The sequence below is a fragment of the Gouania willdenowi genome, chromosome 21 (genome assembly GCF_900634775.1).
Source record: "Gouania willdenowi chromosome 21, fGouWil2.1, whole genome shotgun sequence".
Classification (NCBI taxonomy): Eukaryota; Metazoa; Chordata; class Actinopteri; order Blenniiformes; family Gobiesocidae; genus Gouania; species Gouania willdenowi.
The window spans coordinates 15,158,078-15,174,064 of NC_041064.1; the positions used below are offsets into that span (position 1 = coordinate 15,158,078).

At 36.3% G+C, this 15,987-nt stretch overlaps 1 protein-coding gene across 6 annotated transcripts in view; it reads left to right on the forward strand.

Moving 5' to 3' along the window:
- LOC114455182 (FERM and PDZ domain-containing protein 4-like) overlaps positions 1-15,987 on the forward strand; it is a 52,166-nt gene that overhangs the window by 15,135 nt on the left and 21,044 nt on the right. For 4 of the 6 annotated variants that reach the window (XM_028436235.1, XM_028436236.1, XM_028436237.1 and 1 more), the window contains exon 2: positions 10,776-10,892. In XM_028436235.1, the coding sequence (XP_028292036.1) occupies positions 10,776-10,892 (117 nt within the window). Of the gene's footprint in view, positions 1-5,877; positions 5,964-10,775; positions 10,893-11,135; positions 11,363-15,987 lie in introns of those variants that run through there. The other 2 variants (XM_028436239.1, XM_028436240.1) reach the window with 2 other exon arrangements.

Consider the following 15,987-nt stretch of genomic DNA (forward strand, 5'->3'; position numbering starts at 1 on the left):
GTTTTGTCAGCAGCAGCACTGGTGTAATTATGCAGAAAGTGTAAATCATAATTTTGTCTAAGCACTATTTGCTGAGATTTGTTAACATGTTGGTTGGTGGGTATCAAACCTTTTGTATTCTGTGAATTTTCCTTGGACTCTCATGTCTCAATGTATCCAACAAGTTTGGGTGATTTTAAGGATTTGGATTTAATTTCAATTGGGTTTTTGAACAGTCACACAATTATTTTGTCAGACAGGTTTAAGTAAGTATTTGGACAGTAGTGGTCTAATGCTGAAGGGAATGAGCTGCAAGTTTCAGTCTGTTGTGAGCCATAACTGTGGGTACTTAACCCCCAACTACTGGCTGGGTACTACTGCTCTTCAGGGATGGATTAAAAAAAACAATTTCACATATCTACCTGTGTATATGTGACAGTAAAGACACTTCACTTATACTGTGACTGGGGAAGTTATTTTATAATGTAATAGTTTATGAAACCATAGTATGCTTACTGAACCCAACTTGGGAATTGTTGGTAGAAATCAGTCATTTTGGTTTTGACCAAGAATGTGTTAAAACATTAATAAATGTTTTAAAAGTATTTATGAACAAGAGCACTGAGAGAGCACAAAACCCCCGCCAAACACCAAATATCCTCTTTGCCATATATTGGCATTGGCAGTTATTTGGATCAGTGATTCTGATCATGGAACCATGATAATTTACACTTTAAAGGCTTGTCAGAACTGTATATCCCCATTAATCACTATACCGTAGGTTCAAAATGTACGGACACCCCCAAAAATGTCAACGAAATGCACAATATGGATCCGATCCAGATGAAACTCAGTGGATAGTTGAAGAACTAACACAACATAACTAAGTGTCACTGATGTGCATTTGTAGCAACAGTAAATAAATACTTCTGTAAGTAAGTAGGTGGCAGTAAGTAGTACAGGGCATGGGGAAGCAAATGTATAGTGTAATTCAGATCCAAGACAACTCAATGTGTTCTAGAACCTAGGTTCCCAAAGTGGGGTATGTGTACTCCCAGGGGCATGCAGATTGCCATAGGGGGTACATGAATAAAAATGAAAAACAATGACAACATTGGAAACTAGAATATAAATAGAGCAATTGATGCTAATGCTAGGTTAATACTAATGCTTGGTTATTGCTAGGTTAATCCTAATGCTGGGCTAATGCTATTGCTAGGTTAATTATAACGCTAGGTTAAAGCTAATACTAGGTCAATATTAATGTTAGGTTAATGCTAATGCTAGGCTTATGCTATTGCGATGCTAATGTTAATGATGATGCTTGGTTAATGCTTATGCTAGCTAATGGCATTGATAAGCTAACGCAGTGCGATGCGGTCCAGCATCTGCATCCTCACTTACATTTTCTTCAGGAAATGCACATATTATTATGATTATTATTATTATTATTGTTGTTATTATTATTATTATTATTATTCCTCAATGATAGGTAAAAATCACTGTAGGGCTAAATTGTATGTGACATCACATTATTATGTTTTTTAAATGTGCAGGAGTAGGGGGTACAAGGCTTCAGGTTAAATGTCTGAAGGGGTACATGACTGTGAAAAGCTTGGGAACCACTGCTCTAGAGGATGTACAACATGGTACTGGTATAGTTTAAAGTGGTTTGAGCAGTAGTGCTTTGGTAATTCTAAGCTTGCGGTAGCTCACACAGTAGTTTAAAGTCTCCATTGTAGGTAATAACAGAACAGGCTTGCGTTGCTTACTGTACATTAAAGTAGTATTGTACATTGTGGCTTTTAGACATCTATATGCAAATGGAGTTCTAGTTTATTTTAAATGTTTGGTATTATTTCAATGCTTTTACACTCCAGTAGGGTGAATATTGAATTGTGGCTTTATTTGATTCAGCTGAACTCTGTGACATTCCGCTGCTGTATGTAATTCAGGCCAAGCAAAATCTATTAAAGATCCGTGTTTTGACGGAAAAGTTTTTTTTACAGGAAATCACTGGTCTGGACAAAGATTGATTAACCTAATTGTTCATTAGAGTACAACCAGAGTGAGATAGCAGTTGTTTAAATCAGAGGTTCCAAGTAAAGAGTAGAGATTAAAAGACTTTAGGTGAGAAATTAGTGACAGATGGCAAGTGGACGAGGTCTTGGTTTGTCCTGTCCAGCTTTTAGCTCAAAAGCAGCGAGTTGCACACAGGATGGTGAGTTGTTTGGTTAATGTTTCACACAGAGCATGGGGTAAAGCTTGCCTCAGGAGTCATATTTGTTCAAACTTCATGTTGATTTTCAAGCTGTGTATAAAACTCTTTGGCATTAATGCAATGAAGGAAGTTGTATGAATGTAAAGCTGATTCCCTTTCAATTAATCCATCACCTTTGTACTTTATGCAACAGATACATCTTTAACTTTAAAACAGCTTCACTTTACTAGGTTTGCAGTTATTTTGCTGTTTAGCTCAATACGAGCAGAAAAAAACAACAGGTTCATGGTGAGTGGGCTGTTTCCAGATGCTGTTTCATTCCCACCAGTAGATTAACTAACCAGAACCTACCTTCTATATAGAGGCGCACGAGGGCTGCTAAGGATAGTCTGGTTGCCCATAGCAACAATATCAGTGCTTACGAAGACAAACAGAGACCTATGGTATTCATTTTGAAAAACACTGGATATCCAAGTGTTTTATTTGCTTTGTGTTTTGCCATCAGGAGGAATGAGCATGCAATGATGTGAATGTCCCATAATGCACAGGGGCAGCAGCATTGCATTGAGCAATTGAGTGTAACTACCATGGTCAGCTGATTTGAAGCCATCTTTCATTGTGATCGCAGATTTAGAGCCATGAAGGAAATTAAAGAAGTCAAGCAGAGGGCAGATGTTTTCTCCAACAAAAGGCAAAATGAGCGTGTGAGCCGTGAGCCTGATGGTGGTGGTCTTTTACAGAGACGCTGATGTCTTTCTGCCTCCACCTCTCTCACTCCACTACACAAACTCCCCTCAGGAGACAGTCATTCAATCAGCCTTTCCTAAACACTTCATATTCAAAATGAATTCCATTAACAGCGCCATCTCTGCATAAACTCCCCTTCTAGAATAAAGATGTGTCAGTGTCATGGTTTCATGTAGTTCAAGTAACACATGACTTTTTCATTTGTGTCAGAACTAAAGGAGGATATACAGTGTATTAGTGTGTATCTGTTTAGATGATATCCTAACCAATGTCTGATTAGCAGAAAAAAAAAATTTTTTTACAAATTCCATGACATTTCAATAAATGGTCTACGCACTTTGGTTTAAAAAATTCAAAAAAAATTTTATCAATTATTCCGTAATTATTCAACAGGCACACTGTAATTTTAATTTGATCGGATGCATACTTTCTGAGATATGGCTCCTTATTTTTCTTCCATTTTCAGCTTCCAATATTTCAAAAACTACACCACATAGGAAACTGAAATTTGGCTCCATCTACTCTCTCAGAATATACAAAAAGATCTGCTGTACCTCCTATCAGGTGGACATTCTAGCTCCTCAAATCTTGAAAAAAGTTTGTCGGGGTATCGAGTAGGGATGTCCCAATACAACTTTTTCACTTCCAATATGATACCGATATCGAACCGATACCATATCAGCACGGATCATACATACTTCTATTACTTATTTTGTAGTGTGGAATGTTAGAAAAGGCTTGATCAAGTGATGTCACTCAAACAGAGAACAAAAGTTAGCAACAGTAGGTATAAGAAAAGCTGACCCATTTATTATTAATCAATTGGTTACAGATATTTGAACCTTCAACATAATATCTATAGTATTCTTCAATTGAATAAATTAATATAATATATATATAAAACCTTAAAAAAACACCTCAAAACCCACTTATCTTGGACTGCTTTTAATGTATAGGCATTTTAATGTATAGCCATTTTATCTTGTAGTCTACCTATTGTTTATTACATTGTGTTTTTACTTAAGTCTATGCCTCTGTATTTTTACTTATTGTTTATCCCTGTAAAGCATCTTTGAGTACTGTAAAAGCGCTATACAAATAAAATGTATTATTATTATTATTATTATTATTATTATTATTATTAAAGATTTTAGATGCAGTCTGATAAAATCCAATATTTGTTTTCTGGGTGATATCGGACCGATATTCGATATCAATATCAGATCAGGACATCCCTAGTATCGAGTCATATTTGAGTTATTTGTTTTCACAAGTAATGTAAAAAAAAAAAAAAAAACATTGCATCAGAGAAACATTTATTTTTGAAAACATAATATTAATCATGAACACATTTCTCATGTTCTACATTGTCTCTTTTATTAGTCTGCATGATTAGTGTGCCACGATCAGGATCACTGATCCAGATAACTGACAAAATCTGGCAAAGAGGATATTTGGTCCTTGGTGGAGGTTTTAGCTGTTCTTTACATTCTACTATTCTTTAGTTTCAAGATGTTGTGCTTGCTAAATTGGTAGATTGAATAGTTCTGACAGCCGTATTCCTGTGGCTCTATGTGCTTTCTTTGGGTTCGCACAATTCACAATCCAATTTAATGGTTTATCTGCCCAAAGTATGACTTTAGGTCTGTCTTGCAGTATTAGCTTATAGCTTTCCAAATGATTTATGACCATTAAGCTTCATCTCAGACTCTACATAGGAACCAACTCACGTTAAACCAGATAAAATCTAAATAGAAGAGTAAAAGAACCATTTTAATTACTAATGTTGGAGACCTACCCCCGTTTTCTACCTAGTATACTGTATATAAGGAAAGCATGGCAACCTTAATGGATATACTGAATAAAAAAAATAAAAACAAAAAAGGATATTCGATTTTCGAATTTGAATGCAAACCCAAATCATTAGTAACATCACCTGTGTTCATGATGTAAAACAAAGCTGTTAGAAGAAAACAATGCATTAAATTCCTGGTAAAGAATAAAATACAAATGCAAAAAAAAAAAAAAAGAAATTATGAACATTTAATTATGCAAACTCATTTTATCCATAAAAGAATGTGCTCATCTGAGACGAGGCTGCTCTGGAATACAATATCATCCTCAACATCTGCACGACTTCAGCCTTTTTATTAAAAAGCAATGAGAGATTTTTATTTTATTTTTTTCCCACAGAGATGCAAGTGAAAGTGAGGGACTGTGATAACGCCAGGATCACATTGTTCATGAAATTTTAATAAAGGAACTGTAAAGAGATATTTTTCCCCACATTTTTAGACAAAAAGTGGAACCCTGAACTGCAGAGTGTCTTCATCATTTCAAAGGAACGTGTATATGTTGAATAGATTCATGAATAGTGTAATTAGTTAATCATTAACCCTTTATTTCACGTTCCACTGTTAGTAAATAATTACCGTTCAATTTATATACAGATAATTGCCCATACTTTACCTGGGATTAAAAAAAAAAAACAAAAAAACATAATTTATTTTACTGATTATTTTAGTGTCAATCTCTTGCTAATTTGACCTCATAGTTGCAATAATTATCAAAAATCCAAATACTTGTCCAAAGCACTAAAAAATGAGGGCCTTGCCCATGTTTTGACGTTTTTTACAAAGCTTGGAAAACCCACATTTTCTCCTGTCGTCCTCTATCTGACACTTGTGTAACCTGTTCATGAATTGTGCAGCATGGCTTGCCTACTTTGGCGTTTGATTACTTAGTCCGATATGAGTGTGCACGCATTACTTATTAAAGCAAGCTGAGAAAGATCAGTTTCACTTGTCCACCAGTGGGAGAACTTTTTCAGCCTCGGCAATAAGCCGCTGAAGCTCTAGCTCGGTTGTGATGATGAAGCTCCTCTCTGCAGACAAAAGAAATCAAAGATCACGTTAGCTTTTTGAGTGCTGAGAAACTGAGGCTGCGCGGCAGAAAAAAAAAAAAAAAAAGAATTTTGTGCGTTCTGTGACATATTTTTAAAGGCGCATCTGACACTGTAAGTATAACACAGTTTGAGTAGAACTTGTATTGCCACTGGAAGTGTAATTTTCTAACAATGCTGTCGTCAAATATTTGCATAGCCGGTTGCTGTTTGACCTTTAGGCTGAATTGTGTAAATGTACAACATCAGACGCACTTTGTGTTAACACGACTGTTGGTAGAGGGTCCATTATTAGGCTGAATGTGGCTCCAGCGAATGTTACAGTGTCTCATCGTGTCCACACAAATCATTTGAGCTGCAGGAAATGTTCTAAATATACACCAACATGGCATGGCCCCAGCTAATGTACTGTAGGTCAAATAAATCCATATCCATGTGGAAACACTGATATCCCCCAAACGTAGTGTAGGAAAGAAATCCGATTGTTTCCTCTACTAAGGCTTTCAACACAAAGGAGAAAACTAATTGCGTGGTGAATGATAAATTTGTTATGAATAACTTGTGCTTAACAAACTCATAATGACTTTAGTTGACTTCAGGAGAAAACTCAGCTTAGGTTGCATTATATAGTTGTTTAAAACAGCTTTGCAAAGCACTGAGGCCTATAGCAGGGTCGGGGTGAATTATATTTGTAATTGCATCTATCTATAAAAACAAGGAATGTCTGTGTGCGTGCGTGCGTGCCTGTGTGTGTTTGTGGAGCAAATATCTCCCCGGCGCGGTATCTGATCGACCTGAAACTTTGTCAACGGCTTCCAAATACCCCGAGTGTGGGCATCCGTAATTTTGGAGTAATTTGGTTTTTCCAAAACCAATTTAAAATCAATTTCAAATGACCAATCCACACTGTGGAACTCCTGGCAAACATTGTTTTACAACACTGATGATGTCATCAACAATGATGTCATTGTTGTTTCAAGAATGTTAAAACTGATGATGTAATCAACAGTGACTTCATCATCAGTGTTCTATTCTATGCTAACGCTAAGCTAATGCAGTGCAACGCTGTTTGTCCGTACACGATAACTTGAAAAGTTATGAATGGATTTTGATGAAATTTTCAGGAAATGCTGATAATGGGTCAAGGAACAGCTGATTAAATTTTGGTGATGTTCTGGCTACCAAAAGAATATATATATATATATATATATATATATATATATATATATATATATATATCCCATTCATTTCCCCATCCACACTGTGGAACTCCTAATAATATCAATATGTATACATACCTCCGACAGGCACTGTAGTAAATTATAATTAATCGGAAGTATGACATAATTATAATTGTAATTTTTTTTTTTTTAATTTGCTTTTGTAATCATAATTTAATTGTAATCGAATTCAGATAATTGACTTTGTAATTGTCATCGGCATGAAAAATCCATTAAAACTGTACAATTTAATCAAACGCAAAACTGGCGAACCATGTTACAGTTCTATGGTTTACACATACGTAGCTAATGATTAAAATATAATATATCTATGGGTATACTGACAGAAAAAAAGGCTCAGACTCCCACACCAAATAAATGAATACCAATATTTTCATGGATAAGGAAGCCTAACAAGGTAACCAAGAGATTAAAAACAAATTGGATGATACAGTGTATTTTACAGTTGAATCAAGACATGGTTAAAACCAACCCGTTATCACAAGAGATGCGAACAGAAAGCGAACACAACTGGAAGGTTAAGTTTTATGAGGTTACTTATTTCAGGCTCAGTAATTGTAGTTCATTGATTTGAACTTTAGCAATTGAGGATGTAATTATATTTGACTTTCGGGGGAAAATAATAATTTAAATTATAAATGGAATTGGAAAAAGTCATCGCCGCGGGAAGTGGGGGTGCTAGGGGTGCTGCAGCACCCTCTAGTGGCGAGAGGGAGATTAAAAAAAAGGTATTTTTTAACTGGCATGTTTTATTATACAACATGAACTACAGCACATAAATTATATTTTGTGCACTGCTGATTAATCAATATTTGGTTTTTATTTCCACTTCTTTCCTTTCTAGAGACAATTACAGAAAAAAGGCCATAAACCTTACACAATATTTACAAATCTTATACATTATATATATATATATATATATATATATATATATATATATATATATATATATATATATATATATATATATATATGTTATAGATTGTGACACACTATTACACGAATATTTAACTTAATTCTCTTCTGCTACTCAACGAAGGCGGTGGCATTTTTCTTTGCTCCTTCTCATCCCACTCATATCTATGTTCTTGCTGCTGCTTTTGTTTTGTCTGGTCTTGTGAATCTAATAGGAACCTCTTTTTGCATCAAATCCAAAACTGGAATTACGGAACTGATCAGTTGGTCTCTCAATGCAATCGATCAAATTTTATTGACAAAAAGACTTTCCGTGGAAGACATCTACACGATTGGAATTATGGTAGCAGACGTGCTGCTGATTGGAGCTGGGAGCTTTCTGACCAATCGCAATGTCCGTATTGGCAGCTGTTTTGGGAAGGCTGCCAGTCATTTCTGAAGGATGAAGCAGGGCTCTCAACACTCAGACTCGTGTGATGAATGAACTCAAAAGCAAGCAGGAGCTGCTTTTGGATCGTTTATGTGGAATTGAAACCAACTTGGAGAAGTTGAGTGCCCGGCTTGTAAGTTAAGGACACTTTATTGGATTAATGCGGAGAGAACCGGGACACAAGACTATTGACATTGACCTAGCCTGAATCGAAAACACATTGCTTATGTTCTTTTGGCTCCCAAAGCCAGCTATCCAAAACCATCTCATCTATCACCAGGAAGTTTCTGCAGACAGACGCTCCATCCCCACCACGAATGATGATGTCTGTGCGTTACCCTGGCCGTGTGCACTGAAGTGTACAATTCATTTATTTTTAAAGTGTATTTTAAATAGGCCTATAGGTTTTTTGTAAAAAAAAAATTAATTAAATTAAATTCACAGCATCCTCTGTTCAAAATGACTTTCAGCACCCCTGCATTGGGCTGATAATAAAGTGGTAACGTCTTAATCACACGTCTGGATCTGAACACATGCGTACAAAGCTAAACACAGCAAGATTCCCCGTCGTACAAAAACAAGTTCGCCGCCCACACTTTATTATCAGCGGTACAGTAACTGGGAGGACATTTAGAGGGAAGGGAAGAGGGGCTTTGAATAATGAATGCACCGAGCCCTGTTACACGGCAGACGAGCCTTTGAAGTGACATAACTCACTGCCACTGCTTTCATAGCACCACTAGTGTTCAGACACAAAAGGCACAGATAATGGCAGACACACACAGGGGCATTTTAAGCACTTACGGTCCTTCCTGCGCAACCTGTGGCTCCACAAATTATGACACAAGATTTTGCGTGTTAAAATGAAATGCAAAATGAATAATATAACTTCAGATGACGTTTATCTATCCATCCTGACAATGAGCAAATCGGCAAAAGAGAAAGAGGAAAAAAAAAGAAAAATGATTCATCAAAGTTTTTCCTTGGGGCGCCTTTTATAAAGAATGTGCTGACAAAAAGAAAACCAATTTCATGCCTCCCAAAGCACAAGAGTGAGGCATGACAACGCAGCCTTTGACTCCAGCTTATGTAATTAATTTGATTTGTATTCACTGAGTGAACTCATGGCTAGGAAACATTATTTAGAACAATGGAATCAGGAAATCTCTTATCACTCATATAAAACTGACTGAATATTGTGTGATATCTTTGTCTATACTGAATGCCTCAATTCTATTTGATTCAGGGTAGGGGTCAATTATAATTTATTATTTGTATTTATTGGTTTATTTAATAGGGACAGTGTACTTCAATATCCATACAGAAAATGTACCAGATTTATTATTTTTCATCTGTAGTCCCTGGACAGAATGTTCAAATGTCGTAATCGCTAAATGATAATTAATTACAATTGTGACATAACTATAAATGTAATTGTAAAAATCTGTTACTTGTGTAATCATAATTGAACTGTAATTGAATTCAGGTAATTGACTTTGTAATTGTAATTGGCATGGGAATTCTATCAAATTACAATTTAATTAAATCCAAAACTGTGTTACAGATCTATGTCTTCCATGTACAAAGTTAACAATTATAAAAATATGTTTCATATCAATTTTTCCCACTACATGTATGTTCTCTTAAATGTAGTAAGAGAACTTACCAAAAATATTAATACCAATATTTTCATTGCAAAGGAAGTCTAACAAGGTAACCAAGAGATGAGAAACACATTAGATAACGGATCATATTTTTTAGTGTATTTTACAGTTGATTTAATACATGGGTTAAAACTGACCCATTATCATAAGAGATGCTAACAGGGTGTTTTTATGTTGCTCAAATAAATAAATAAAACAAACAAACAGCCGTGTGCGCATGTAGAACGATCCGTTGTGTTGTAAACATGAAGAGCAGCTTCATCTGTCGCTACGTCCCTGATGAAGCACACCGTCTATGTTGGACGCCGATTACGGATACCAAGCAGGGGATGCACACAGGCAGCATCGTGGGCAGCTAAGTGGCGGCAGAGGTCCTCGGGGTCCTCAGGTAAAGACGGGAAATCAAATCGTCTGTATTAAATAGACGATGCGGTTAAAACAATCCGTGCACGCCTACGCTCTGTTTTCATCAACGTAGGGGGATCAGCCATCGCACCGTAGGGGAGCAATATTACAACGTCAGGGGACCCTATACACTCAACAGCGCTAGCGAGAACCCTGTTGGATTGATGATATACTAAATTTGATTTAGACCACTGTAACATTACCCATACTCACAAACTACAACAAATAATGGTTAAAAATGTTGAATTTCTCTCCACTTTTGCCACTGCAGCCACAGGACCAAGTCCTCAGGCTGGCCGCCGCCTTCCGGAACCTGGAGTGGATCACAGGGACCTCCAAATGGATGGGACATGGGCACCAATCGAGAGCGGCGTGACTGCTTCTTCAAGTAAGTCCCCTGTGTTTAGATAAACTGAAAGGGGGAGGCGGGGGGATGCTCTCTTCCTGTTCCAGATGTTTTGGATGCTCTGCCAACTTGTGATTATTCCCGTTACTCCGAAGCCTCCTCACTGTCTCCAGCTGTGCATTCAGAATACTGATATTTCTACTCCCTCTCATGCTGCTGCTTCTGCGCACACTCTGCCCTTCCTACTCGCTCTCTCTCACAAACACACACACACACACACACACACTCACACACACACACTCACAATAATCATGCAGTCTCCCAAATGCAGTGGAAGGCTTTTGAGAGTAGGCATGTGTACGCTGCTGTTTGTACCGCTGCTGCCGGTGATGATGAAATCCATCTCCACTCTGGGTTTGTTTTGATCTTTACGCACTCCTCTGAGGATGCTGAGTTAAATCGTCGTTAGGATCATTATCTTTCCTAGCGGTAGCTCTTTCGGGAAAATGCAGGTAAAACTCATTTGTGATTTTTTTTTTTCTTTTCCTGTTATGTGTGTGTGCTGCAGTGTAACAAGTGATGATTTAAAGTGTATTCTGCAGTTACTAAAATGATCAAATGGTACCCACCAGTTGGATATATCATGGAGACCCTATTTTTGCATGTCTTTTTTTTTTTTTTTCTATAGTATGTCTTTAACCATATTTTAGAATGTAATGTGCACAAAGTTAAATAAATCACATATATCTGTTTCTTATATGGCATTGAGGGTAAGTATTTGTCACACACGGGTTATAGCACGACAAGCGTGATGTCAGGGAGAGGAGTTACATAAGAAGTAAGGAGTGGTGAAAGTGCAAGATGCAGAGTCTGCTTTCATGATGCTGCTCTGACTAAGGCTGTTTTTTTTTTCTCTCTCTTCTAAATTTGAGAGGGACTCATGAATAATGAAATGTCTGTTTCTGGGAATGTCACTGGCCATGTGAGTTTGTCAAGCCTCCGGCGGGGTGGTGCGAATAAATTGTACGACTTCTCCAAAGAACACATGCGTACTCTGCGTGACAGCAGCACATGAATAAAGAACTACGCTTTGAATATTTAGTTGGAAAGTGAGACGTTGGACACAGTTATTCAATAAATGTTGTTTTTTGTTGTTGTGCATGTTTATTGTGTTTGACGTAAGGGTTCTGAGGAGTGGGGGGGGGGGTGGCTACACTGATTACTGGGATTTGATTGGATTAGTGTTTTCGATTTAAGTACATCAATTAGATTAAAATATTAGACATGACCTTGAATTATCCATTAATCCATATTTTTGTATCGGATTTTTTTTTTCACAGTATAGGTTTTTATCCAACATTTATGCATACAGACAAACACACAAATCACCTAAACTTTTCCAATCAGATAAAATAATTAAATTAACTACCAAACAATTCAGAATAAAACGTAAAATCAAAAATTCCAAAATTGTTAAACAAAATAAGATATAAAGTCGGGCTGCACAATTACGGCCAAAATGAGCATCACAATTATTTTGATCAATATATTCATCACGATTATAATCACAATTATTTATCATATTAGTCGGAAAAAAAAATCTGTTTTATTAAACTTTTAAACAAACAATATGTGTACAGTTTGCAGTGCAAAATGAAGTTTTAAATAAGAACTACTGTATACTAATAAAAACATTTGAAAAAAATAATCAAATAATTTAAAATGTACCAAAGGCTAACAAAATAAATACATTAATACAAAGTGCAGAGTCTGTATTTTTAAATGATCAGATTTATTTTATTGTGGAAACCAAAATCGAGAACATTAAAATTTGAATAATTGAACAGCCCTAATATAAAGATATGTCCCACTGTATCTTGCAGATTCATCATTTATCAAGTAATTTCCCCCTGGGATTCTGATTATTAGTCATAATATTCATGTATGGTTCGCAGAGTTTGACAAAGTCTTTTTGTTTACTGATGTAAAACCAGAAAAAGCAATAACCAGGTGGGAAAACTATGGACAAGAGCTTCGTGTTTCAAGCTCACCACACAGATGGGACCCACAGGCTGGGGCGGACTTACCCCCGGACAAAAAAGGAGCAACACATAAGTTGCATGAATAATGAATTGGTGGAGAGAAACATTATGAATACATAAATAAAGCAAAATACAAAAAATGGATGCTACGTAAAACATGCACATGATATGTGATTAAAGGAACCAGAGGTGGTGTAATGAACCTACTGGTGTTTCTCGTTTCTTGCAATCAACTTCCGTCTGTGTTGATGGCTACCATTAGTGGCTAGCAGTATTTTAACATGCAAATCAATATTTTTACTGCCCTCAATCAAGCTGTAATTGTTTTTGCACAAGTGTCAAATTGTAGAAGTTCAAACATCTATTGTTCCTCACACCAGCCTCACAGTCGACAGTCAGTCACAAGTTTATTTGGATACTATTTTATAACAGAAAAATTCTGTTGGTCTGGTTTTTGATTTTTCTGTATTTCTATTTTGGTTTTAAGTCAATAAAACAAAATAACCACATTGTTTATTTGTTATTTCAATTTGGTTTTAAAACGGAAAAACCAAAGAACAAAGGGTACACAGATTATTATATCACTTCAATAGTTTAAGGAGAAATTAAATATTTGTGTATGTTTTTGGGAAGAAATCAATGCAAGCTGAGAGAATCAGCAAAAGAACATATCAAATCCCCCTTTTCCAATACTACATATAAGAGGGAAATGACAAATACTAACTTGCGTGTGGTACAAAAAATAAAGTAATTACCGGTACAGCCCCTTCTGCATCAATAATTCAACCAATATCAAAGCAATTTGTGAAATATATGTCAAATATAGGGCAATAAAACACTCAAAATAAGCCTTGTTAAGCCAGGATGATGTTTGTTTAAGGTACATCTAGTTGGCTCTATAGTCCAGAGTGCATCTTGTGAGGTCTATACCCAGTGAAGTGGAGCTGCAGTAGCAGCTAATGGCTATGATTAGGGACAATCAGATGCATGGCTGTCTGCACAATGGGAAACTAGCCATGTTTAGCAGGTGGTGGTGAAGGGGAGGAGACAGTATTCTTCCTGAATGCACAGGTCCATATGGTTTGACTTCTTGCACAATCTGTTGCGTTAGAGAGACGGAACTGACAGAAGTCAACACACATTTTTGGAAAAAATAAAGAAAATACCTAAAGGAATTGTTACAAAACTGCAATTTGATCAAGTGAACGTCTTTTGCTGATAAAGGAAAAGAAAGGATTTATTGACAAAAAATAAACCAAATACAGTTAAAAGAATTAGCAATTAGCATATTTGATTTTCTTACGACCATACGATTGCTGATCGGGAGCCGGTCGTGAGGTGTTAATTGCTTCTCGTGACCCCATGTATACTACACGATGCACGACACACGATTTAGCCGAGACTCGCACGATCCCAAAAATAGACGCACGAGTGAAAAATCGCCTCAAAATGGGCCAAAAATCACACAGTTTATGCCCACCTTTAGTGGTTAGCACGTCCGCCTCACAGCATGAAGGCCCTGGGTTCAAGCCCTGGGGTGGACACTTGGGTCCTTTCTGTGTGGAGTTTGCATGTTCTCCCCGTGCTGCGTGGGTTTCCTCCGGGTACTCCGGCTTCCTCCCACAATCTAAAAACATGACTGTTAGGTTGTCCATAGGAGCGAATGTGTGTGTGAGTGGTTTGTCCATCTGTGTGTTGCCCTGTGATGGATTGACGCCCTGTCCAGGGTGTACCCCCGCTTAACGAACAATGTGAGCCAGAGATAAGCACCAGCAGACCCCTGTGACCCTGAAAACAGGACAAAGCGGGTCTGAAAATGGATGGATGATTGGTTGCAATGTCACGAAGACTACTTCTGTATTTTGGCATCCTGGTATTCAAAGTAATCTTATTTTGGCCACTTGTGTCTTCCATCCAATTTACAAGATAATGTTTCTAAACAGTGCTTTTTAGCTTCTTTTTTCTTTTGCTACAAAGCAGAATAACGCAGTCACTGCTATTCACAACAAATTAATAAACCACTACATTCCTCCATCAGGAGAAGGAGATTAAATGTATATTAAAATTACTATATTATGAAGGATGTCTTTGCTCAGTGTTTTTCACACTATCAGAGTTCTTTACTGTATCTTTTTTTTTTTTTTCGTTTTGTTTTGTTTCGTGTCCTACTTTTTTTTTTTGCATTTCTTTCACTTGGATACATTTGAGGGAATAAGAAGCACTGCCTTTATTCTCCCGCTAGCCAATTCCTTCTTTCCTGCTGGTATCATACTTATGAACACAACTGTGTTGTTTTGCATGCATAATGTTACCTTGCATTGTATGAAAGCTTTTATCCCACTTTTTGCGAGTGAGCACTAGCTTTTAAGAGATTAAACAGCCAGCAAAAAAAAAACCCACAAAAAAACAGGGTAGCAGTGTAGCATTTGTCATTATTTTTGCAAGTGCATAAATTGAAGAAAATAGCATTTTTACTAAGAAGAAATATTGACAGAAAAAATAAAATGTTTTCCCTTCAGGTATTGGAAATCAGAATCAGAAATACTTTATTTATCGCGGGGGAAATTACTTGTGTTACAAAGGCTAAAGAAAAAAAGAAAGAAAGAAAGAAAAAAAAAAAGAAAAAAAAAAAAAAAGAAAGAAAGAAAAAAAGAAAGAAAGAAAGAAAGAAAGAAAGAAAGAAAGAAAGAAAGAAAGAAAGAAAGAAAGAAAGAAAGAAAAATGTACATAATTAAGTAAATCCTAACACAGAGGAAAATTATTGGACTTGCAGTGTTTTTAGCATGTTAATGTTAATAATTTAAAAAAAAAAAAGAAGAATTAAGCACTAATTAAAATGTTGAAATTTAAATTTAAACCTGAAAGACAATAATATAATTTTAACCAGTGTCACATTATTTTTTTAATATCTAATCTCCATTCAACATATTCACTCCATAGGTGAGTGCATAATGCAGGGAGGTTAATTATTGCACGTACACGTTTTTAGGACAACATTAAATCCATAAACCATTCTTACAATCTTCATTGACAATGGTTGTTAAAAGGATGATTCTTTCCTCCCTACACAAATGCCAATGTCAAATCTCTCAGTG